Source organism: Talaromyces stipitatus, genomic scaffold (genome assembly GCF_000003125.1).
Source record: "Talaromyces stipitatus ATCC 10500 scf_1105507295555 genomic scaffold, whole genome shotgun sequence".
In the NCBI taxonomy this organism is placed as follows: Eukaryota; Fungi; Ascomycota; class Eurotiomycetes; order Eurotiales; family Trichocomaceae; genus Talaromyces; species Talaromyces stipitatus.
This window is the reverse complement of record NW_002990116.1, coordinates 1,042,981-1,068,623: the sequence shown is the minus strand read 5'-3', so window position 1 is coordinate 1,068,623 and position 25,643 is coordinate 1,042,981. Positions and strand designations below refer to the sequence as shown.

At 44.6% G+C, this 25,643-nt stretch overlaps 6 protein-coding genes across 7 annotated transcripts, besides 1 other annotated feature; 5 read left to right on the top strand and 1 right to left on the bottom strand.

Annotated features, from left to right (window-relative positions):
* Positions 1-271: 271 nt before the first annotated feature.
* On the top strand, positions 272-2,824 carry TSTA_114940 (C6 transcription factor, putative; the record flags this gene model as incomplete). Its single annotated transcript, XM_002481638.1, has 5 exons — positions 272-660; positions 712-739; positions 791-1,270; positions 1,322-2,554; positions 2,657-2,824. The coding sequence occupies 4 exons, from the start codon at positions 272-274 to the stop codon at positions 2,552-2,554; spliced, it is 2,130 nt and encodes a 709-aa protein (XP_002481683.1). The 3' UTR covers positions 2,657-2,824.
* A 224-nt stretch (positions 2,825-3,048) lies between these two features.
* Positions 3,049-4,597, top strand: TSTA_114930 (uncharacterized protein; the record flags this gene model as incomplete). The annotated part of the gene is made up of 3 exons (XM_002481637.1): positions 3,049-3,381; positions 3,449-3,767; positions 3,824-4,597. Exons 1-3 carry the CDS (start codon positions 3,170-3,172, stop codon positions 4,595-4,597), a joined length of 1,305 nt encoding a protein of 434 aa, XP_002481682.1. The 5' UTR covers positions 3,049-3,169.
* Positions 4,598-4,967: 370 nt separating this feature from the next.
* Positions 4,968-5,371, bottom strand: TSTA_114920 (HET-s/LopB domain protein; the record flags this gene model as incomplete). Its single annotated transcript, XM_002481636.1, has 2 exons — positions 4,968-5,195; positions 5,237-5,371. The coding sequence occupies 2 exons, from the start codon at positions 5,369-5,371 to the stop codon at positions 4,968-4,970; spliced, it is 363 nt and encodes a 120-aa protein (XP_002481681.1).
* A 1,811-nt stretch (positions 5,372-7,182) lies between these two features.
* Positions 7,183-8,913, top strand: TSTA_114910 (formate/nitrite transporter family protein, putative). 2 transcript variants are annotated; one of them, XM_002481634.1, is made up of 3 exons: positions 7,183-7,955; positions 8,010-8,487; positions 8,557-8,913. In XM_002481634.1, exons 1-3 carry the CDS (start codon positions 7,659-7,661, stop codon positions 8,709-8,711), a joined length of 930 nt encoding a protein of 309 aa, XP_002481679.1. In that variant the 5' UTR covers positions 7,183-7,658; the 3' UTR covers positions 8,712-8,913. The 2 variants fall into 2 exon arrangements, with proteins under 2 accessions (XP_002481679.1, XP_002481680.1); XM_002481635.1 differs by having other exon boundaries at positions 8,552-8,913.
* Positions 8,914-14,952: 6,039 nt separating this feature from the next.
* Positions 14,953-16,482: a mobile genetic element.
* TSTA_114900 (pogo transposable element, putative) lies at positions 15,199-16,670 on the top strand (the record flags this gene model as incomplete). Its single annotated transcript, XM_002481633.1, has 2 exons — positions 15,199-16,520; positions 16,631-16,670. 2 exons carry the CDS (start codon positions 15,199-15,201, stop codon positions 16,668-16,670), a joined length of 1,362 nt encoding a protein of 453 aa, XP_002481678.1.
* Positions 16,671-22,309: 5,639 nt separating this feature from the next.
* TSTA_114890 (C2H2 finger domain protein, putative) lies at positions 22,310-25,624 on the top strand. The gene is made up of 3 exons (XM_002481632.1): positions 22,310-22,875; positions 22,956-23,500; positions 23,560-25,624. Exons 1-3 carry the CDS (start codon positions 22,415-22,417, stop codon positions 25,227-25,229), a joined length of 2,676 nt encoding a protein of 891 aa, XP_002481677.1. The 5' UTR covers positions 22,310-22,414; the 3' UTR covers positions 25,230-25,624.
* The last annotated feature ends 19 nt before the right edge of the window (positions 25,625-25,643 follow it).

Here is a 25,643-nt window from a genome sequence, read left to right as displayed (position 1 = left end):
GAACCAGGAACAGGGCCTTGTTTGTAGTTACCAATTAGCTATCATTTTATCCTTCGTTATTGTTGATGCCTCAGGCATGAGTTCCCGCCCCACGTGGTTGGTGAGATCATCCACTTAGACAACATGCTCGCAACTATCATCGGAGCGATTGCAGCTCTACTTTGTCCGACCTGATCGCGGTTGAAGGTTGCAAGGTGTCATCACAGCGTTTGCTTCACAAGCAATAAGATCGGGCGACGTCCATTCACTGCCAGGTAGTCAGTATTCCGATATGTCATCGGACGCGCCGTGCCTCCCTGCAAGGCCCCAACGAGTACTCGCATGCGTCCTCTGCCAACAAAGGAAAGTGAAATGTGACCGAAAATTTCCGTGCGCAAATTGCGTCAAATCGCAGGCGCAGTGTGTGCCAGCTACACTGGCCCCTCGTCGGCGAAGACGTAGATTTCCCGACCGCGAACTTCTCGACCGGCTCCGTAGCTACGAGGAGTTGCTGCGGCAAAACAACATTTCCTTCGACTCAGTCCACAGTGAAACAATCACAGAGAAGGATCATGTTGGCGCGGAGGGCGAGCATGAATTGGAGACGCAGGAACGAGGAACTAGCAGAGCAGATTCAGTTCCTTCAACGACATTGGAATCCGAGAGGAGCCATGGAACAAAGTATGCACCGCTCCCCATCGATGCGCTTGGAACTGACTGACATTCCTACAGGAGTTTTTGGCACACTATGAGTCAAGGAGTACGATCTCACGTATCAACCGAGCCTATACTGTACTGACGACGGCTGCAGTTTCGAGATCCCGGTAATGATAGCGATTCTTCAAACGACTTTGTGCGAGAGACAGAAGTCAAAAGAGCTTGGGATGAGACCATTCAAAAAGATGATAATCTCTTATTTGGATCGCGTGATTCCACTGTCGACCTTTCCATTATTCATCCCGATACGATTCAAATATTCAGGTTATGGCAGATCTACCTGGACAACGTAAATCCGCTACTCAAGGTCACACACACTCCGACTCTGCAAGGACGCATTATTGAAGCTGCAAGTAATTTGAAAAATGTACATCCCACTTTAGAGGCCCTTATGTTTGGCATCTATTCTATCGCAGTAACGAGTCTCACCGCAGATGAATGCCAAGCAATTATCAGTTCGTCGAAGGAAGATCTTTTGACAAGATTCCACTTTGGCTGCCAGCAAGCGCTATTAGGCTGTGGATTCTTACGGACCGGTGACCGTGACTGTTTGACGGCACTATATCTTTATTTAGTAAGAATAACCACAGAACCATTGCAGAAACTTTTGATTTAACGGCTCTAGATCTCCCTGAGCTTTGGCGCAGTTCCACAATCCATTTCATCTATGCTTGGTATTGCAATCCGCATTGCGCGGCGTATGGGCATTCATACCGAATCGACCCTAGCGAAATGCTCTATCCTTGAAGCTGAGATGCGTCGAAGACTATGGTGGTCACTCGTAGTTTTTGATCATCGCATAAACGAAGTTTCTAGTTCTCTATACTCGATTCTCGATCCAACTTGGGACTGCAAAGTCCCTCTGAATGTGAATGATTCTGATCTTCGGCCCGAGATGAAAGAACCTCCAGTGGTTCAAGGGACGTCTACCGAGGCGCTTTTTGCCATTGTGCGAAGTGAGTTATGGGATCGTATGCGCCACACTGCGTTTCACCTCGACTTCACTAATCCTTCCCTCAAACCGCTTGCAAAACACCCTTCAAACGAAAGCGCCTCGGAGCTTACTGAGATGGCTCGACTAGAGCGATTCATCGAGAATCGATATCTCAAATTCTGTGACCAAGACAATCCGATTCATTTCATGACTTTGTGGAGCACACGAGCACAGATCGCAAAATTACGCTTGTTGGAACATCTTTCTTCGCATTTTGATTCCACTCGGACAGATGCACAGCATGAGGCTGCTACTTCTCATGCTCTGACTCTGATTGAGTGTGATACGAAGGTCATGACCTCGTCTTTAACCAATCCATTTCATTGGTTCAACCAATTCTACTTTCCCTTCCCAGGATATATCCAAATTGCCCAGGACATAAGATCTCGGCCTTACGCAAAGCAAACTCAACGGGCATGGAAATCTTTGAGCGATAACCATGAGGCTTGGTTTAAGACTCAGCGGAAAGAACATAAACCAATCCATCATATCTTTGCCAAAGTAGTACTCCAGGCATGGGAGGCTTACGAAGCAGCTATCCAACAGCCAGACAAGATTCCGACGCCAAAAATTGTCTTATCAGTACGGGCTGCTTTAGCTGAGAATTCGAGACAGGCAAGGAAGGGTGACGTTGAATCTCTTGATACTAACCTGTCTACGGGACTTGAAGGGTTCGCGATACCGACGCCGATGCCGGTAGGCTATGACAACCGGTGCGTGTCCCTCAGCACGGGCTTGCAAGCCGATTTATCAACGATGCGTTCAGAAATGGTTTATGACGTCGAAGGACAAGCGCCAATTTTTGATATGAGCCAACTCGATTGGACTGCGTTCGGTGGGGGTCCTAATTGGCCAGGCTTTTGAGTAAGTAGACCCATTGTTTCCATAATCCTTATTGAGACAAGTATTTGCAATACCTCCACGGCTTGGTGAGATTTTGGCACAATAACTTGCGTTCACCAACAGGATGCCACCTATGAAGAGCGAAGAATAAGTCAGCATTGCTCAATTGTTCTCTTTTCACATCATTTCTAAGAATTTTGAATGAGGCAAGATGACTCCCTCAGTGACTACCCTGACAGTTCTGTAACTGGGAAATTGGCCCGGAGTCGAGCCTATCGACAATGCTTTGGGCTTTACGTATTATATACAAAACAGGTAGATCCTATTTGATAGAGCTTGTTCACACCGGTGAAAGTTATAGTGATCAGACGCTCTTTCCTCCTTAGTGAACAAGAACCCATAACCTTGTCATTCTTTAACTTTGCTGGTCGTATCCGGTAGGGTTAGGGTGAAACATTACATGCCCCACCTTGCTGTGTCTTACATCTGCGGAGGAAACAATCCTTCCCACTTCTACAACACAAGCTCTAAACTTGAAGCAATGGAATTGCTGTGATAGTTCTGGAACTCCTGTTACAAGCCATTTGGCTCGGATGGTCTGTCTATATATATACCATATCCAAACTCGGAGGCAGCATGGTAGTCTTTGTCGACTATGAGCGGGATTCGTACGATGACGTACACCTACAGCCTTACACCGACAAGGGAAGCCTGTCAAAAGAGACACACAACGAGGGGCTTTTGAAAAACAATCATTTTGTGCTCAATGAGGTCGAAGATCAGCAATCATCCTCCTCTCGAAATGATTCAAATATAAACGCGTTTAGCCGCTGTTTAGCTTGTTATCCGTATGTTCTCCCGTTATTACATCTCCGGCACGGCCCAACTATATCTGCAATAGCTAATATCTATTAGTGTAGTCAGAGAGCTAGCGCGTTATCTAGATTTGAATACCCTTGACGCTCTTTCCAGGATGTGTCGGCAAGTCAGAGCGAATTTAATACCCTACAGCCGCCAGCTTGTCAAACGAACATTACGATGTGAGACACAATATAGCACAATATTGAACGAGATCTTAAGTGAAGGGGTTCCACTATCGGAGGCTATACAACTTACCAACCGATCAATCACCGACGATAATCTCAAGATCGGGAGGCTTCGGTGGGGTATATCTGGACTGTGTGCTCGCGATATGGTTGCAGAGTGCCAAAGGTGCTCGAAGGTAGTGTGTCGGGTCAGTATAACTCTGCAGTACATATTTGAAACTGTCTGCTGAATTTCATCGTACAGAATTGTACGGTCAAACCTCCGAGAGCTACCATGGCCAGACACCGTCTACGCCGGCTCTGCAAGACTTGCCGTACAGCTCCGATAGTCTACCACCTCTTCCCTGGGAATAAGATGCTGTATACAGACCTTACCACATTGCATCAAAGTATGCATTCATTCACTTTTCCAGCCTTTGCACGTACTCCATGCCGATGCGAGGATACGCTGTGGTTGTGTGAGACTTGCGGCTACACTTTGGGCAAGAATGACTCGACGTATCGACAAGTATGGACATGGCGTACGCGCTATGGCGCGTATCTCGGAACCGGCCTGGGCACGGGTATTGGAGAAGGTTGTCAAGGTGTGAAGTGTGGGAAAGGAGAGAACTGTCTTGCCGCTCAAGCGATTGAACTGGAAGTGGATTGCGAGGCGGACGAGTCGGCAATCGCGATTCCACACCACCACAATCATGAATCTAACGGCCGCATAAGCGAGAATACAGGGTCACCTCCTGGGATAGATGCGCTGTCTCTAAGAGAACGACGTGATAGTCATCAACACGACGATGGACCCGGCTACTTGCGACAAGAAATTGTCGGCATCGGTGGAGTCGTCAAGGGAAAGGTCAAGAAAAGAGTGGTAGTTGGCGCGTGCGTGGAGGAATACGACGATGAACGCGAAACCGGCAGATATCTCCAAAGGGAACTGGATGGGCAAGAACGAAGTTGGTGTGGATGGTGCTGGCGAGTCGTTCCCAGTCGCAAAGACTGGGAGCAGGGGGTGATACCAGTGTGACCGCATCTACCATATGCAACGACAACGAGACTAAGCACCGTCGGAGACATCGCGACTTCCAAGAGTCGAGAATGTCTAAACTTGGTTTTATGTCATCCGCATGGCGAGTCTTGAATATTATGTAAATGTATGACACGAAGTATCGGTTGCTATCACTGCGTGCACACTTACGGGAATCTTTTTGCAATAGTTGTTCGTTAGTCGACCTAAGTCCCTGCCCACCGACTTCGGGATTCATCCGTGCTTACAACCAGAACATCTTTGTAGACTTCAGAGCGTATAATGTGCGATCTTCACATCGATATCTTGTTACTGTTACCCCGCAGACACGGCAGAGCCGGGGATTTGATGGCCGTCCCGGGGCGTATCATCATAGCTTCAGGCCCGCGCTCATCCTATCGATGACCTTCTCACGAAAATCCAAAAAGAAGCCAGCCTCTGATGATTGAGCAAAGTCTCCTTTCAGACAATCAATGACTGCTGTTGAATAATTGGTGTCTATTTCATTGGGAGGATACAGCTGTGCAAGTGACAAGAGAGCCTCGTACACCTCCTTTGCTTTGGGTAATTTTCCAGTCCGCTGGGCTCCTTGAGCCGGCTAGCAAAGAGCTGGAATATCGTCCTCCACATCCCAATTACCAGAAAGACAACCTTCAGAGCATAAATATCATGTTTGCAGGCAAACTCACGGCCGGGCGTTCCTTGTCGATCAGGATGACGATAAAGGTTGCGCACAGCATCAAAGTCACCACGCATTTGCGTCCGACCATCCATGGGACAGGCATATTCTCAATCATTGAGGAAGGCAAGACAGCCACGGCCAGAGATTCCGGGTTGTAACGGCCGAATACCTTTCTCCTCTCTCTGGAATAGAAGGATCCCTTGACTTCATATGTTTTTATGAAGCCATCGAGAGTCATGCAAGCCAAAATCTGAAAGTTGAATCTCTTTGGATCGAATCCAACCAGTTCTTGCAGGAGCTAACACCCCCTCTTTGATAGATTGTGTTGAGAAGAGGACCTTGAACAGTAAGGCGTTAGTCTTGCAGAAGAAGGCAAGATTTTCCGTGAATTTTAGTGCTGCTTAACAAGAGTCCTTCAGGACATGGGATTGGTTGAGAGGGATATAGATAGTGAAGCTCAAGCATAATCTGACTGAAAGCCGACCGTTGTCAGGACTACAGTCATATCAGGTGATCATGCGAAGGATACTACCAGGAAGGACGGTTGATGAGATACTTATACTCTACCCAGCGCTATGTTTGTCGTCGGAGTATTAAATGACGCTCACTTACCTAATTATGTAATTTACCAGCAATGATGAAACGACACATAACAGCATATCGTTCTCACAATCCATCCCTCTCTGTACCAATAGACCGCTGGAAGCTTCGAAGCATTCCGCTTACAACCAGATATTGGGCATCATATGTACCTTAAACTTTGCAGCGTATATTGTGCGATTCAGGGCGCATAGGGCACCTTGTATGCTCTGATTCCCGTCTTAATCCCTAAATATAACCATTCAATTAGAGTGTAAGATCCTTATCAGTGCCAAATAACAAGGACATGACTATCTTCCAGATGGGGAATGATGGCATTCGCATGTCCCTCGAGCTAGCAATGACCTATCAAACATGCTTCAGAGCTAAGGCTATTATGTGTTCCTTTATCCATACTTCAGACTCCCTATATATAATATAACAGCTTTGTCCACTCTCTACCAGTGCATCTCTACTGGTGTTGTCCACCTACCTTACTTAGATTAGCTTTCAATAGTAATTTCAATTCCGGCACAGTTCATAAATTCAGGCCGTCATTTGCGACTGTTCAATGTTAGTATAAGATTCGTCCAGACAAAGGAATCTTATTGTCAACATCTTGGTTCTATCGTTTTTATACATATATTCTATAACCCTAAACCAACCACTTGACTACTTATGCCATGTCTACCTCATCTAGGCAGAACAGCAATGTCCTAAATAAGCTCGAAATCATAGTCCAAGAACCCCATCAGACGGTAGGAGAAGTCTAAATTATACCTACGTATCTTTGCAAGAGTGATCTCCTATATTTTACGCACAGACGCCCGTGGACGCCCTGCCTCCAGCGATCGACACACCTCCTCCATGGGCAAATCAACTTGAAATGCTCCGAACCCTGACTGCTATAAGCTGAGGCAAGGAAGATAACGATAAACAACTCAGAAGTTAAGCTTACGAGAAAGAATGATTTTCATTGCTATTCTGATTGGCCCAAACGAAGAGCTCTTATATATTGCGCGGAGATGCATGAAAGACTCCATAGATCCACCAAGGCTGATATAAGCATCTTGGCGCTTCCCATTGATAAGGAAAGTACACGCTATAATTGGTCAATCTATGATAGTGCAGCCTTTTTGGGTCTAGTGCCGTCCTGGCATTGCATTAGCGTGAACCATCCGATCATGGTTGTTTATCTAGACTTCGTCCAAGCTCGAACTAAGTCCGGAGATATGCATCGCCATAAGACCTCTATGGACTAGACCATATCAACTTTTGAAATTAGAATGAAGATTTTTGAATTCCTAATCCTCGGGATGTAGATCGATCCAAATTGATCATCGAAGCAATTGGCCAACTGCCACAGAAAAGTCCGATTAGACTTTTCATTAGAACTACTCAGCGGTTTGTTCCGACATTGAGAATGATAACTGCTATCTGTGTCTAGACTCTATACCTTCAAATCTCAAGCCGGTCCATATTTGAGATATGCACTGCGATGATCGGTTCCAGACAATTGGTAGTTTTCTGTTTTCGTCATACCGAAAAACCGACTATCGTTGCACGCCAATGCTTGGGGCGGAGGATCGTGCTCCTTTGAAGGGAAGCTTGATCATTTTATCCCACATGTATATTTTCAGAGATAAAAGAGAGCCAAGACCCCGAGCATCCCAAATGTTTCTTGCTGTTTCTCAGATACTTTCACATGCCAGCTCATACCTCGTGTTACCGGAGAGAATTTAGACCCTTTCTATCATTATTGCCTAATAATCATTTTGACAAATCTATATATAGACCCTTATGAATATGGCTTCAAGCTTCACCGTGAACTGCCTCACACCAAGCGAGGTAGTCCAGACTGTTACCCTCGCAGGCACCATTAAGGGCAACATGCGCCTTGACAAGGTGTTCTTGAGTGGCGTTTCTGCGGGTTGTTTGTTGGCATTTGCTTGCGCTACCGCTCTCAGCACCAATACTGCTCCCTGGTGGCAGGAAAATGCTCCTGGGCTAATCCGTACGATCGCCGCCTTGGTCTTTCCCTACGGTTTATGTATGATAATCTTGACCGGTGCCGATTTATGTACTGGATCTTTTATGGTTTGTCTACACTGCAGATCCAAGAAAAATGCCTAGGTGCTAATACGATGACAGTTCACCACCCTGGCAGCTCTTCAGCGTCGACTCCCGTGGTACAAGATGTTGATCCACTGGTTCGTCACATTCTTCGGCAACTTGTGCGGGTCCCTCTTCATGGTAACTATCATTATCGGCTACGGCGAAGTCTTCAGTGCAGACCCTTACAAGAGCCAAGTAATCACCTTTGCTACCAAGAAACAAGTCACTCCTGAATGGCAGACTGTGTTTCTGCGCGGCATTGGTTGTAACTGGCTCGTCTGTCTCGCCTGCTTCTTCGGTATGCAGGGTCGAGATCTCGCAAGCAAGATTATCGGTATCTGGTGGCCAGTTTTTGCTTTCGTATCCTTGGGTTTTGACCATGTTGTTGCCAATATGACTTTTATCCCCATGGCTATTTGGCTGGATGCTCCCGGAATCTCGGTTGGATTGTACATCTGGAAGGGTATAATCCCAGCTTTCATTGGTAACGTCCTTGGTGGGGGATTATTCTGCGGTGAGTCTGAAGATTTCTCAAAGCTTTATATTGAGAATTCCAAATACTGATCAACCCACTTAAGGACAGGTATGTACTACTGGTATATGTATGCTCTAGAGGATGACTTCTCGCTCGCTATGAAGACTATTACGGGCAGGAAACGGGACATCAACTCCGACATTGAGGCTAATGCTGCCGCTGCTGCTGGTGCTGGTATCAAAGAACCTCCTCATTCTGATTAGAATTCTCTTTACAAGCTTGATCCTAATTGACGTTAGCCTATATGCAGCTGGCTGTAACTAGGTACTCAATACTTACAATATTAGGATGGTACCTAGTGGGTGCTATGTGAACGGCCGGCCTACCAATGTAGGTACCTAATTATACTTAATAAATAATCGCATAGTCCTGAAAATCAATGATAGCTAAACGATATTCTTTTCCGAAAAAGCAATACCTACCTCACTCGTTACTCTTCGTCAGTCTGATCTTTCTGAGCAACTGCTGGCTCCATTCAAATTGCTCAATAATCTGCGCACATATATATTATATCCGTGGCCTTACTTAACGACGCTTCACTTTGCTACCTGGGCTGGTAGGTACCAGGAATAGCCGTATATCTTGGCGTAATATTTTGGCACTCAATTGCCTCACGGTTTCCATAATCATACTTCCTAACTAGGTATAAATTGAGGAAATTTGCACGCTAAATGATCTCGACGTTAAAGAATCTAAGGTTGATAGGAACTAGGTAGTTCCTCGAAAAAGATTCTTGAATGGATATGATGCCAGTAACTTAAGGCAACAGGTTGGTTATGGTTTCCGAGCTCACGTGGCGATTTATACTACTATAACAAAGAGTAACAGATTCTATATACTTGCAACAAGATTCGCAAGGTGTTGGAAGTGAATCACATTGTCCATACGTTGCAGTAAGTACTTGAAATCAAGCGGTAAAATCATAAATAGACTAAACCCGTCCTAAGACAGTAGAGCCATTTCTCTCGCTTGATCCCTAAATAGTAAATTCGTTTTGCTCTTTGAAATAGATATTTGCTGAAGACAATTTGAGGCTGCTACAATCGTACTTCAGTCAAGAACTTCGATTGTAATCTGGCCAAACACTTGACTGGTCATTAAAATTTCTCAAGCCAGATCTACACAGTATTCCCAGATGTTAAAATCTCCTACCACTTAGACAACTTTGCTCGAACATTTATGTTGAGCTTGGAGAGTCATTGCTCCTTTTGTTCTCGAGGCACTGATTTGTTTGAAAAGTGAGTTTGTAAAAGAAGATGATGCCGTAAAATGCAGTTGAAAAAAACTCTCTAGTTGATACTGGCTTCATATCACTCGGACAGCCCACCTTCATCAGGGTTCAAAGAGTGCCTCGGCGGGTGCGGGCTCGGAGGCAGACCTCCGAACCATACTGAATGTTTCTCCATCTATCTCAGGGTGATATTAGTTAGGTAGGCGTGCTGAAGACAAAATAAACTTGGAATTAGTTACTCATATGCCTAGGTATCTGAAGTAGGCATCGTATAGAGAACATCAACCCGTCAGAACCAGTAAATTTCATGCTAACAAGTTCCTGTGAGAGATGAATTTACCAGATAACTGCACTGTATGATGAAAAGAGTAAAATATTCCAATATATATCACATTTGAGAAATATATAGTACTGAAAGATAGGTTACAAGAAGGATATAAAGTCAAGTCTAACGCCCACATGCACTTGATGCTCAGACTACCCACCAGTTATAGTGGAATATAACAAGACAGAGCTACTCCAGTAATTACAATGAAGACTGGGAAGATCCATCAACCCTGAAACGCAGGAAATACCTGGGTATGGTATATTCCAGGTTACTACTACTTCGTAGTTTCCATGGCTTTTCGCTTTTAATCACTTTACCAGTACGCGACTTGCAATTATAAAAGCTTTGCCCAGGCCAAGAAATAAGTTTGATACTGCTAGTAGTATTCCGGAAACTCTATACATTGGACGGCGATAACTTCTCTGATGGTTGTTCTATTGGATCTGGAAATATGAGTCGTTGTTAGCTTATGGCCGTGATGATCAACCAGGCTATCAGAGAAGGGTCAGTCCTCGATCCCGTCGATCATTCTCCTAAGCGAAGGATGCAATCAATTTAAACCTCATTTAGGAGAAAAGGATTGTCTTCTATTGGCCTTCTGAAATGTATTTCAAGTATCACGTTTGACGTGTACGTCCTGAGTGTCTTCACACATATGTAGTTGATGCTGGGTAGTCAGGTATCAATAGGAAAAAGTGCACACAGTGTATGCCCTGTTGCAAATATCGCTACTGAAAAGCGTAAGACTATCGGGGATGCTATTAGTGAAGCTGAGCGGTTTTTTGCCACTTCGTTGATCCCAAATTCTCGGTCTTTCTGAGCCTTCATTATCTGACCCCTTGTGTAGTCAAATGTAACAACACTAGTCAAATGCAACTATCTTATATCCAGGTCTAAGATGAACCTCTAAATTAAAGATTTATTGAAAGGCTACTGAATTCATTGGCTATTGTCCACGCCCAAAGGAACCTGCCTCTGTGATGGGATACTGAGATACTTTGGTTAACCGCATTTTAGTAATTGTCTCGGATTCTAGTTACATCCGTTGATGCTAAGATCATTAAATTCCAGTTGAAGTTGGTTAGTTTGATCAACACAGGAAGGTTAGTCTAGAATTATTCGCGGAAGAATTCAACGTTTCGGTGGATTCATCTGCCTGATTGGTTCTACAAACCACTCACATATCCGTACGAGTCAGGTTTAGAGTTTTACGTTCTGTAACGATTCGAAATCTCGAAGGTTACTTACTGGACAAGGCGCGAAGACCTGACGAATCCATACAAAAGAAGAAAAGTGGCGAGGATCACTATCCACTCATTGATTCACTTGCAGAGAGGTCTATGTACGCGATAAGACGACGGGAGCGCATCTGCTAACTTGGTTTGGAATCTAAAATCAGTAGTCCATTACTTTGAATAGTTGTATGTAGCTATTTATGGTGGCGTATAGTTTAGGTAACATGTTAAAAGTGGAGAAGGGCCCAGATAGTTCAGTCTCTCTTGAGTCCGGCATTACTTTAACACCCGGAATTTCCCTTTTCAACAGAGGTCCATGTCAAATTTTGGATAAGCAAAGCAAAGAAGAACACAGCGGCATGGGCGGCTTACTATAATAGCGATCCTTCGAGTTCGGGAGAATTCGTAAGTAATTGAAGATAGCTCCGGTAAGAGGTATGTCAAAGACGCTTCAAATGCTTGTGCAAGTCGTGTGTCAGACTGCATACTTGAATCAGCCTAAGGACATCAACCGGTTGGAATGATGCACCCTTTTGTAGCGACATCATTTACAGGATTAAACAGTGGATGATAGGCTGCATACATGGTCAACACTTCTCGAATTTCAGGCTGCGTGTATGTGTGAAATCATTATGCAGCCTGACCGAAGAAGCATAACCGACAGGGGTCGGATGCATCCAGCATTTAGAACTGACTGCAGCCATCACATGGCTATTGGAAGAAATACTACGTCCTTCTGGAATATTTCCATAACAGTAATTGCGACCTATCACTCTCGACGATCCCATCTTACGAGGGAAATTGTGGGTCCAACATGTGTGCGGAGACAATGCTACAAGAAGAGGGGTGGGTGGAGACTAAGGTTAAGGGCCAGCCGCCCGAGTGGTGGCAAGCCGCATAATAGCGGGTTATGCTGCTCAAATCCCTCCAATGATAATAGAATAAATATGCGCGTGGCTGACTAGTGTGAGATTGTGCTGGCCCCGTATGGGTGATCCCAAATTGTGGGATTTCTCGCCTCGCACATGGAGTCCGGAGTATTTAGACGCCAGATGGAAAGTTGCGTGGTGATTGTGATGGAGGGGTACTTCATGCCTCAGCACCTTGTTATTCAAGTAAAGAGTTCCTGCGGAGTACTACTGTCGCAATTTTCACAGTCTTCCAAAGTTATATGTCATCGTACATAACTGATGAGTCTTCATCTTCATGCACTTTTTGGTTGGCGCTACGTAGCTCCGTCGAAATTCGAGAGGAGAGATTGGCCGACTGTGGCTCTAGATGCTGAATAGACTTGTGTGGCGCTCTATTGTTACTATGTATGTGCTAGCGTGCCCACATCCTTCATGATACAATTGCACAATGATAATACGAATAAACAGCGGGTGTGCGGCATGCCGCATAGACAGTAGTAGCCCATGCCTAGGTAGAAGAACCACAAGTCGTTCGGCTTTCGAAATGGAAAATGTACACTTCATGGTTTAAGTCATACTAGCTATACGACGAAGGGATTAGGAGTAAAGATTCTTGATTGCTTAAGAAAGAATTTCCAAGGATTTGTAGATTCGATACGTAATGCGGAGTCTGTACATACATAGTACATCTGTCCATTCTGACAGCCACTAGCTATAAACACTTTTCATGATAGGGTACGGAGTACATGCTACGTGGGATTCGTATCAGCCCCACTAGCGGATCGATAATCGATAAAGCTTCGAATACCAAAAGCAAAGCGTACAGCGTACACAGATGCGTTGCCCACTCGTTGAGAATCGACCAAGCTATTTCATATAAGCGTTAATACAAATATTGTGAGACTTAACGGGTTCGAAGATGCAGCTCTCTCCTGTTATTAATCTTACCACGAGTACATTTGCATATCTTCCTCTGTATCTCCGTACTCCACACGACAACATTCGGAATGTGTACAGTGTAGTAGTAGTACTTCTACAGACCGGGAATTAAATCCTCACGGTGGAGTACAGTCATGCAAGGCATTGATTAATGCTGTCGAATTACTCCGTACACCAATCAAATAACATAGGGACCGGACCCCTGTTGTGTCAACAACTCAACGGGCTGTTAACTATTGTTAATCGCTAGCCTAATAAAAGCGGCGTGATATTGATCCGTAGATACCGCGGACATTGGTGTTCGGGACGGCCGAAAAGTTCGTATAGTTAACTGTTTATTTGGATCTACTCCGTACCTCGTAACCTCACAATTGGCTTCTTCGGCATTTGCTTTTTCTTCACTTGGTTTCTCTATTCCATTGCCCCCTCACTTCAAATCATGTTGCTACTACATAATATCGAGTCTTTCACAAAGACCTCAAAGATTTAGAGTTTATGTAAATGAAACCGTAGAACGTGCCGATGTTACTTTGCGTCAACCTAACTGCCGGGTTGCACATCAACAAAATAAGATAAAACCCAGATTTTCCCGTCTGGGCTTGCTCCAACTCAAAAGCTTGCTCCGTACTAGTCTACAGTGCTAAATACAAGAACCTGACAGCGCTACGTCCTCGGCAGGGATCCATTCTGGTTACGTGTTACATGGAGTGGTGGATGTGCCGTTTAAGCTCCGTTGTCAAACAGCAATAGTCCGTCCAATGGATATGCTACCGATAAATATATTGGATTTAAGTCACCGAGACTACATCAGTCTGTGTCCAATAATATCCCGACTATCGTTAGTTAATCCACGTTTTCTTGATGACCAGGATAACGCGTACAGTGTCTCATCCAATCTAGTACAAATCTGGTGTGACTATATGCAGAAGAGTGCATATCAGATGTTCAGGAATAAGGACAATGTTGAAGAACCTATACGAGCCAAATTTGCGATCTAGAACTTTCAATTGGATCTCTGCTGGAATGAGACATGATTTACTATTTCAGGAATTAGCATCACTGGTAATTAATTACTAATACGGTACTGGTGCATACTCTCTTTCGTATCCATGGATAAATAGGTACCTCAATAGGAAATTCGTACGAAAAGACATGTCCACCTTCCAATATCATAATCTATGAAAGTTTAATGATGTATTCTCATGACTTTGGATAGATTTCAGGACTACTACTGAAGAATGTTAAGTTGCAGTTTCGGATCATAAATGTTCGCTCCTGAAACTATAGCGCGTATCCTTACTTTTGTCTTTGACAAGGGTCCCTTGGGGTGTCGAAAATTAGATCACGTGATTCAATCACAGTACGAGCGGATACGGAACGTCTGCGCCAGAATACAAGTTATTACCAGAAAGGGATCCTCTTTTTGGTGAAGTGGTAATTTTGTTCCGACATTGGGTAATCATCACATGACCCTCTACTACTAAAGGACTATATTTATATGAAACGTTCGATGCTGATGCCCTTGCTTTGAAACATGGATCGATTGCTATGCTAAGCGATCATATTATCAATCAGAATGCCATCCTAGTCCAGACTCCAGAGAGCTTCAGGGACATTACTGTGCAGTAATGATACATAGAGTTCAAGGGACATCAACGCTAACGTAATCGGACACCCACCCGATCATGACACCCACCCGATCACTTCCGCCCAACCCACATCAACTATCTCTGTACACAAATTTCAAAGCTTCGCCATGCCACCAATTCGTACAGGATATCGGGAAAAGTGGTGGAACAAGAGGGCAAGATCCTACTTGCTATTTCCGATTTAAAAAATGGCAAAATTCGATCAATTCGTCAAGCCGTACGCATTTACAATGTTCCTTACACAACTCTCCATGACCGACTCAATGGCATTGAATATAAGATTGAAAAACGCGCCAATAGTCATGTATTGACTCAGAACGAAGAATAATCTCTTCTAAAATGGATCCTTGACCTCGATAAGCGCGGATTACCTCCCCGGCCATCCCTCGTACAAGATATGGCAGATCTTCTTCTTTCTCAAAATGGAAATAAACATGTCAGTGAGAGATGGGTTTATCGATTTGTTGATCGACATCCGGAAGTCAAACTACGATTTTCACGAAGATATAACTACGAGCGAGCAAAATGTGAGGATATTAAGATAATCCGAGAGCATTTTAACCGCGTACAAGAGGTCATCCAAGAATATGGGATCTTATCGGAAGATATATATAATTTTGATGAGACTGGCTTCGCTATGGGTCTCTGTGCTTCTGCAAAAGTTATTACAGGCAGCGATCGATATGGAACGCCTTATTTATTGCAACCTGGCAATCGCGAGTGGGTTACAGCAATTGAAGCAGTTAATTCCACTGGATGGGCTTTGCCCTCATACGTTATCTTCAAAGCAACAACCTATTATCAACAAGGCTGGTTTGAGACTCTTCCACAAGATTGGAGACTTGATATTAGTAAAAATGGCTGGACAACAGATGAGATTGGAATACGGTGGCTTCAAAAGCACTTTATTCCTCATACGACAAGCCGTACGAAGGGGAGATATCGGATGCTTATTCTTGATGGCCATGGAAGCCATTTGACACCTCAATTTGATCAAATTTGCACTGAAAATAACATTATACCAGTGTGTATGCCACCTCATTCCTCGCATCTCTTACAGCCTCTCGATGTGAGTTGTTTTGCTGTTCTAAAACGACAATATGGACGGCTTGTTGAGCAACGTGTACGGCTTGGGTTCAATCATATTGATAAATATGACTTTCTTACGGCTTTTCCAGAGGCTCGTGCAATGGCATATAAAGCTGAAAATGTTCAGAATGGCTTCAAAGCTACTGGATTAGTGCCATATAATCCAGATCATGTTTATGAAAAGCTTACAGTTCAACTTCGGACCCCGACACCCCCTCCTAGTCGATCAAGTAATTCACAATCTTCTTGCCAGCAAACACCTCAAAATCCACGTCAATTCAACCGTCAGACGGCAACAATAAAGAAGCGTATTAATGATCGTACAATAGGTCCATTTGAGGTGGTCGATCAAGCGATAAACCGGCTGTCCAAAGCATACGAAATGAGCAGGAATGAGCTTCTGATTATACAGAAAGAGGTGCATGATTTACGAGCCGCAAATGAGAAGGAAAAGAAAAAACGTAAAAGGTCTAGAGCTCAGATATCTCATGAAGGATCTCTTACAGCGCAGGAAGCTCAGGAGCTAATAGGCAGTCGGAATGAGGCATCTCAACCTATCCCGACTGCACCAGTCGAATCCGAACCCCAAACCTCTCAACCACGCCTACGAGCGCCACCGAAGTGCAGTGGGTGTGGAATTATCGGGCATAAAATTAATCGATGTCCAAATCGTACTACTAGTTAAAATATTGTATTTATTTTGTATGTGAGTGAGAAATTCAAGTTTGAAATTCGTATAGAGCGCGCTTTCCGGAGAAAGTGATCGGGTGGGTGTCATGATCGGGTGGGTGTCCGATTACGTTATCACTTTCTATATCATCCGCACCAGATACATAGGTACATAGATATAGATGGTACCAAGGTAGTTTCTCAAGGCCAATGACCAATGATCCTTCGTGGACACGTGCTGTAACGAGTAGATCAAGGACTTCCAAGTGGTCAATGACGACTGATCACCATAGTAAATTACTATGACCACATATATATAAGTTGTGGAATACTGAGTGACAGCTCTATTACTGCTACGTATCCAGGAATCACCGAATAAGGAAGTGATGAGATGGATCGACGTGGATGACTCGCAGGAAAATCTCCTATCTCTTATATAGATCGCATAGGTAGTCACTCAGTTAGGATAATTGAAATGGAATAGCTAGCAAGACTAGCAGCAGGCTAACAGCAGCGTGAACTTGTGGAGCAACAAACCAGCTGGTAATTTGCTGGGGTTAATCCGTAGTGGTCTTAGTTACGTTACAATCAGCGTATAGACTCGTGGCCCTCGTCCCATTTCACTAGAATCAGTAAATTCGCGAGGCGCATCCATAGTACATTCATGGCCAAATTCTACTTCGTACAAGCATTTGCTGCTATTCGTGATGCTTGCACAAAAAGAAAGATGAGTCTAATTCCAACAGCGTCCATGAGCTACTTCAAGCCACAGGTAGAAATGGCGTGGTGATGGCTTCTTCAGCTTACGTTCTCCACCGGCTATGAGTTTCTATCCACGTATTACTAGAAACGGAAAGACGGGAGACTGAAAGAGGATAGTTTATTATATTCGAAATAAATAGAACGATCATGTTTCAGTGACAGTAGGAACATAAGCAGTCCTCATATATATCGGCCAGAAAGCCATGTTGGAATCGATATGGCGAGTCCGAAGGTACCTCCCAGCAAGGTTCCCATTGTGCCCCGAGAAGCCCAAATAATAGGCTGAGTGGCTGAATTGCTGCAGTAACGACGTGCTATGAGAACGCCCATTCATAATGAATAAAAACTACTACATACACAGGACTATCCTTACAGTGATTAGTAAAAGTAAACCATCCTAACCAGGCTCCGGATCGGCATAATCTGGAATCTGCGGAACAATTTCAGAAGGATTCCAGTTAAATTTTGAAGCACTAGGCATGGAATGTAGACCAAAAGGTTACTGTGATAAAATCATACTAAGGTTATGGTTATTGGATGTAATACTTGCAAGGAAAAGCCGCGCACCGTTGAATTTGACTCTCCACTGTCCATAGGTAACTTTGTAGGCTAACCATATATTGAGACCGACTATGATGTAAGTGGTTACTTATCATGACTCGCGTAGGCGCCTATCCTATGGATCTAAATTCCCTTCGACCTCTTCCTGCACAGTGCATGTCATTGAGAATGTATTTAGTTGCACTGCATTGAAAGAAGATGCGAAAGGAAAGCTTAGACGCGTTATGATAGAAGGAGAAGTATTACGGCAAGACCGCTGCTGTTGAAGATTGAATGATAGATTCTTGAGAGTCTGTTTTAGACCATTATTATTACATAGATGGAATATTAATCCATCAACACTTAATATTTACCACACCTTCGCTTTACAAAACCTGAATGAGGATCGGATAGTATTCGACAAGTTACTCAGCTTGGTTAGCTGTTATGTAAATTATTGGTTGTGGATTACGATCAAGCATGAAATAGGTAGAGACTCGAGAGGGCAAATGACTACTAGTTGGTTATTACCAAGGATTTGCGGATCGACTCCAAGATGAAGACGGCGTGCTAAGTCCGTGCCATATGACAGGAAGCATGCTGCTTTCAGAGTTTAGACTACGGATTCTTCAGACTACGAATGGAGCACCACTCACACGGCGCATCCAGCCAGGGAATGTTGCATTAGGCTTGAGGAAGGATTTAAACCCTGTTCGCATGGATGCATTGTCCAATCAACATCTTAAGAGTTAAGATAAATGCCAAAATGGTAATTGGTACTACGGATACATAGTGTCTAACTTTAACGTAAAATCTCATGGACCCGTATAGTAGAATTGATTAAGCCTTCTGCGCTTGTTTCTCCTGATCTTCAATGCTGACCGTTAAATCGTCCGACTAAGCCTGCTGAGACTTTGATCTCATCTTTAGCGAGTGCGCACTTGTCAAGGAGATCATATGATGCTAATAGCGTTACTATTAATTACGGAGGACCTTTTCTGATCATTTTTGTCTAAAAATACATAGCAGTACTGTACTACGGAGTGCCTAGTACTTCATACGTGTTAATTCGTCTAAGAGCGTGTGGGGGGAGCGGCTTCTCCTCACCCAATATTTGTTGCACGTGACTTGATGGAGAGTACTGAAAACTTATAGACTCTATTTAATTGATATATGGACTCCATAAATGCCTCTTTTTACCATATTCGCTTACGATGAACACCAAGCTAGACAGTTCACAGTTGCCTTTTTCAGTAGTTTATTCGGGAACAGTGGGTACCAGGTAAGATTCGATGGAGTGCATGCGTGTACGTTATTTTGTATTGACGAGCTGAGACACTTATTGAACCCAGTGGGGGACCGGTATTTATCACCGTATTTGGTCTTATTTCACCAGGATAATAACGTAGTAGCAGACAAGTAAACCTCAGTCATTCTGCACAGTGCGTGGGCTCTCGTATTGTCTGTACGAAGTTTTACGAAACGAGTCAGAAGATAAGACGCAGGTGGGTCTCTAAGGTTAGGGTTGCCAGCCACCTTCCAAGATTTGCAGCCTAGAATCCCACAGCGTGAGTGTGAATCAGCCAATCATGATAGAGTTCATGCCCCATATGTGCTGAAGTCTTGTGAAACATGCGAAGAGAGATAATCCAAACTTCATACGCCGTGTATAAAGAGAAGAATTCTGACTTCGGCGACGGTTAATCTATCACCTTCTGTCGCAGATATGTAGCGATTACACACTAGCGGGGAAGCCTGTCCAGAAAATATTGCCGGTGATACGGAGCCGGGAGCTCCGACTCCATAGGCTTGAAACATTCGAGGATTCCCTGGTCGGTCAATCTAAATAGTAAATACCTAGGACAAAATTGTGGTTTCGCGGAAGCGGGTTGCTGTTCCATCCGATTTCTATCAACGTTAAGGTCTGGGCATTAATTACTTTGCATCCAGGGTCTCGAGGATGTTCTTCCAATCTTCTTCTAACGCAGCAACGATACCTCCAGAAGTCCAAATACAACCAACACATGCAATGCATCTAAACGCTGCTTAGAGTGAGTGAGCGACGTATGTTATCTCCCGGCAGAATCTGCTGTATACCTTACTCCAGTCACTTGGTCAACTTTAGCCATTTGCGGTATCTTACCTTCTAGAAGATCGGGGTGGAAGTTTCTCTGTGTAACTGTTGGGAAATACTCCAGTCTGATTGATGCAGACAGAGGGAATAGCATACGTAACCATAGATTAGTTGTGGCCTAAATAGAACTAACAGGACGGGGCGTCCATAATAATCACTCACTTAATAATATCTAACATATCAGTTAACTACGTGGATGTACCCATGTACATAATCCTTCCGTGCAATCAGTCATCCAGCGTAAATCAGATATCCTCAGCAATCATGGCTTTTCTCGAAGATGCTTATTTTCATTGGCCATACCACAAAACTGTGGTTTTGTAATGGGCCCTGCATAGCGTAAACTGTCATACGCTAAAGACAACTAAAATGGCTAAGGTGCTGCAGCCAATCATCTCCGCTCTCGTACTCGCTAAAATAAGTAACCCTTGCGCTCTTATCTTCCCGGACAATCTGGGTTCAACGGGTGCAGAAGCTGAACTACATATCCTCCAATCGTCTTTCGATGATGGAGATTTATGCTGCACAATGATGGAGATGCATCGGTTCATCAGTCATCAGCTTTCGCTCTTGGGAAAGTCTTCGCACCCTCTACGATTCGATTTCCCTGCTTCTTACTTTTGATTTATTTTCTTTTTGAACGTTCATGTCTCAATTTTGTGTTCACTTACCAGTATTTGACTCATCGTGCATTATGCGCTCACTTTATGTATGCTTACTGTTGAAGAGTGGGTGCTGTGAAGTTCGGGGTTCGAACGAGCGTTGATGGTATTTTTAGAATCAGGTGCAACATTAATAGTAAACTACGTCTCGAGTTCGCTCTGTAATATGTATAAATCAACCAGTAAATTTTACTAGTAACTAAGCAACTAACCTATATTCATGCTCTTCGTACTTTCCTGTACCGTAGCAAAATAAATGTGATACACTGTCAAAAGCATTCTCTATGCTGCTCCGTGCAACCAAGTTGAACTACACATTCCAAATCTGCTTCTCCGGATCAGCGTCCCCACCATGGTAGGTTAGAGATCCCATTCTTGTCCATCGAATTCTAATTGTTCTATTCTTGTCTCCAAACAGCTCACCTTCTCCTCTAATCTCTCTGAGGTAGCTGATTTGCCCCGCCAGAACGTGGCCAACAATCCAATATGGACCGTCGACACGCAATTGGATGATATACGTAGTCATTATTTAATACGGTGATTGGGCAGGGTAGGTTTCAACTGTCATTATTTTTATTTATAAATGACTAAAAAGCACGATATATTGCCTGCCATCCAGTCTTATAAATCACATATAGTTAGCTTTCTCAAACTAACCATGAATGAGGGTCCACTGATAGTACAGCGATTATTCTTGCCTCATATTGTACGCAGTAACGTACCATTTCACCTGGATGGGAAGGCTGACTACGCTGACTGCTGTATGGTATGTATACGAGCCTTACGAGGCATGTAACAATACGGTTCCGTTACAGTCATGGCGTGACGCTAAACGCTCACTGCCCCACTCCAGCCCGCGTAAGAGTGGGCCAACCAGCGAGGTCCTCGACAAAGTTGTTTATACTGAGTGGAGACTCGACAATCTGGGCTCAGCCGCATGCTGTAAATTAGCCTTTTGCGCTAAATGCCTTCAGGCTTCCATTGTGCTTCTTTTTACATACCGTACAGCCCCAGCTGCGGCTCGCTGCGACACTCTATTGGCCACGTCACTCCAGCTGATGTATTAGACTATTAGCCCAGGCCAGCTTATGGAGCCCTCTGTGTCTCATCGAAATGATATTATTGAATGATGCTTCTACGAACCCCGTATTCCGTTCAAATCCGTTTCTTGTTGGATGCAGATCCACCTGCGTCTTTCCAGTCTAGGGCTAGCCCAGGTGGTTCTGCAATGAGCGAAAAGTGACTAAGCCTAAGCCCTCGAAGTATGGTGGTTGACTCGCATATGGGATGGATCATCAAGAGTAATCTTCGCAGGGACGAGTCCTCTAGCCTTTCGTGCAACTGAGCCACTTGCGTACTGGTTTGCTTACCCACGTTTCAAACCCCCGCTCGTTACAGTTTGGTCCGGGCTCATTCGTTGGCTGTGATCGACACCGTATCTGGTCATCATCTGTCTTGTTCCGCCTAACGAATGCATACATAACCTGACAGGGTCCCAGGACATCTTGATTCCTTTTCCATCATATTGCTAATTACAACGTTCTCTTGACTCAAACTTGGACTACTTCGACTTCGTTGCCCTTGAGATTCGCCTCTCCTTCTCTTCAACTTTATAGATCCGTCACCAGTCTATTTAGACCCTCATATCGAGGAGCACATTATCTTTCACAGCAGCTTCATTGGTAGTTTGATAAAGCAGAAGAGCCAAGCTTTCTGCTCCGTATAGTGTTGCTCCCAGGACCCTACTCAAGCGACTAATGGAAACATTGCCGGATCTTTCCACCAAGGCAAGATACCCAAAGGCAACTTCTTCCACTATTATCCAACCTCTACAATCACTGGCTTCCTCAACATCCACTACCCAGATCATTCAACCTTTCGCCGGATACTCGGCCACTACTACGCTTCATCCAATTGCAGCTATTTCTACTTCTCTCCCTTCTACTGTCTCCGGCACAATGCGGCGATCAAACAACGTGGCCGAGATCCCTCTCCCTATCACCTATACACCGACCACACACCGAATCAGCAAAGCGAAGAAAGGGAAACGAGTACACGCTTGTGAATTCCCCGGTTGCAATAAAGTATTCACTCGCGCAGAGCATCGAAGACGACATGAGTTGAACCACAACCCGGAGGCTTCCTTCCCATGTACTTACGAAGGTTGCCGTAAAGCGTTTCATCGATCTGATCTTTTACAGCGCCACATGGAAAGACAGTAGGTTACATCTATTTGGTGTCCATGCAGTGAAACCACACTTTCTAGCCAATCACTGATTTGCTAATTTGTGTCTACAGTGAACTAGAGGGCCAGTCTGACAGTGGAATGTCACAGCAATGGCGGCATCAGAGCAAGTCCGCCTCTATCACATCTGCTCCTACCACTATGATAACATCAGTGCCATTAGATGTCACATCTGCATCGTACCCGACCAGCCAGGTCTCCACTCCTTTGTCCTCAGCAAGCCCAGTGATTGGAAGTGCAATCCATCCAGATCTTGCTGGTGATTACTCTTTACCATGGAACGGCATGGAGATTCCTCTTCAACCTCGCCCAGCGGTTTTTGGAAGCCACATTCGTGACTCCCCGGATGACTTACCTTTCTACTCTTCTCCAGATACCTGTGGCTCTCCAGCGTCGGACGCGGCTGGGTATGGACTACCACCGCACCCTTCCTCTGCCCCAACTTCGGTCATGGAGCCGTTCGCCTATTCAGATCTTACCGCGTCACCTCTACAGCTTCCAGCGGCTACACGCGAATGGGATGGCTTGGATATCGTCTCTTCCGCCCCTAACATGATGCCACTCGCCCTAGACGGAAACCAGATGATTCACCCAGTAGGTGAACCTTCCTCTCACCTAGGTGTTAGCTATGCAGATTCTTGACTAACTTGTTTCAAGAGTCTTCAGTGCCAATACCCCTCTCACACCTGGATGGGGATGAATGGTATTCATTACGACGAGAGCTCACTTCAGCGCCCGGGGTCCTTTCCGGAGACGACGGCATGGAAATCATTGACACTGTAAAATGGCAAGATTGTTTTGAGTGCTATTGGGAACACTTTCATCCCTTATTCCCTATCGTCCACCGCCCTACTTTCTTCACTACTAAACCTAGCCCACTCTTGTCTGGCGCCATGGTTGCAATCGGTTCTCAGTTCGATACACGGCCGAACGCAAAGGAATACTCCTTGGCTCTTCTCGAAGCTTGCAACAAGTTACTGGCCAAGCGGCCGGCGATTACCAGTAGATCTCGAGTGAACGATATCCAGGCTGTCTTCCTGCTCGAGCATCTGTCGAAATTTAGGTCACGGAAGGCGGATGTACAGATCTCCCATCGGTTTCGCAGTTTATATGGAAGTTTTATGCAAGATAGACATTGGGTACATGTGAATCCTCTTGCTGTTTTGAACACCCTGCCTCCCGACTCCTCGCATGATGCTTTAAATAGAGCACAAAAGTTCTGGGTTGAACATGAAACCAGGCGTCGTGTCTTGCAAGCTGCGTTCATCCTGGACGTTTTGCAATCCAAACTTTTTGGCCAGCCCTCCGTTTCAGTGCAACCTAGTTCCAATCCATTCAACAGGCAACCGCAGATCTCGCAAGCAACCAAGATTCCTTTTCCGTGCTGTGCGGAGTTGTGGGAGAGCAAAGATTTAAGCCAATGGGTCTCTTTAGCTCGATCCTACGTCTCTTTATCTCTTCCTTCCGCTGCCGCTAGCATCCATCGACTTTCCGGGCTTCGACCGGAAGGACTGGATTATTTCCAAGCCTTTCTGATTCTAACTTATAGTTTCTCTTCCTACGTTGACACCGAAGACGAAGGCTTGCCAAATAACCCACTAAACGCTCTCATCACATTTTTCCAAGGTCAACCCGGAAGTCATCACTCTCAAATCCTTTTTAGCTATCATACTCTGATGGCCGTACGGTATACGCCATTACACACCCTACTTACGGTCAGTGGCGAGTCATGGCTCTTCAATCAAAAGATTGCCCAGGAAGGCGAGTTCTGGAGTGCGAAGACAAAATTACGACAGTGGGTATCTGATACCGACGATGTCAAAAAAGCTATCTGGCACGCTGTGAGGGCTTTACATTATGCTATACATAGCCCTGAATGGCAATCGTCTACAGCTACTCCTATTACAGTCAATACCGCTTGGACCAGAAATGTGCCTGTGATAAAATCCGCAGCGGCGGGTCCATCTACCATGCTACAGGCGACTTGGAGCGTCTATACTTGCGTTCTGATATGCTGGGCATATGGATTTGATTATAACAATCTCGCACGATCAGAAACAGAAAATCCACCAGATCATCAGGCCGATGAAGCACGGACATACATTCATAACATGATATCCTTGGCTCCGACCTGGAGACAAATATCTCAAACAAACATTCCAGCAGCAGTGCGTTGCAACATGTATCCACTCTTGCAATATATACGGATGACTCAGCTTCATGAAGGCCGTACCGGAGGTCTACTCCATGAAGCCAATCGAGTACTTGCTCGATTGTCCGAACCTAGAGGTGCACGAGGTGAAATAAGGGGCATGTGGAGTTTCTAGCCCCTGTTCTGCTTGCCGTTAGCTGCAAAGCATATTCTTCTATTCATGTTTTCTTAAGATTTACCATTCAATCTTTCCCCAGACTCAAAGTAAGTTGGCGAAAGACTTTGTAACGATGTACATACATACGACTTCTGATGTGGGATGGCTTTCGGGATGGTATGGCGTTTTAGACTACGATTCCTCAATCTTTTCTTTTCTCTCTTCGCATTTGATACTTGTTGATTATGACGTTTTCTTATCTTACCAGAATTCTGTCCTGTGATACCTCTTGTGTATTATATACCCTGTCTTATTTCCCATACAGATAACGCACTGCTTACAACATGACATTCCTCTGATCTTACCGTTGCGAAGTTAGATAGATTGTACATAGAAATCAATTTGTTTCATGGAAGACCGTTATTGTCCAGG

What these genes read in the sequence shown, in the direction of transcription:
- TSTA_114910 (XM_002481634.1), top strand. Translation starts at nt 7,659, where the DNA reads ATGAATATGGCTTCAAGCTTCACCGTGAACTGCCTCACACCAAGCGAG. An exon ending in TATGTACTGGATCTTTTATG is followed by an intron (nt 7,956 to 8,009) that starts GTTTGTCTACAC and finishes ATACGATGACAG; the next exon opens with TTCACCACCCTGGCAGCTCT. An exon ending in TGGTGGGGGATTATTCTGCG is followed by an intron (nt 8,488 to 8,556) that starts GTGAGTCTGAAG and finishes ACTTAAGGACAG; the next exon opens with GTATGTACTACTGGTATATG.
- TSTA_114890 (XM_002481632.1), top strand. Translation starts at nt 22,415, where the DNA reads ATGGAAACATTGCCGGATCTTTCCACCAAGGCAAGATACCCAAAGGCA. An exon ending in CAGCGCCACATGGAAAGACA is followed by an intron (nt 22,876 to 22,955) that starts GTAGGTTACATC and finishes TTGTGTCTACAG; the next exon opens with TGAACTAGAGGGCCAGTCTG. An exon ending in CCAGATGATTCACCCAGTAG is followed by an intron (nt 23,501 to 23,559) that starts GTGAACCTTCCT and finishes ACTTGTTTCAAG; the next exon opens with AGTCTTCAGTGCCAATACCC.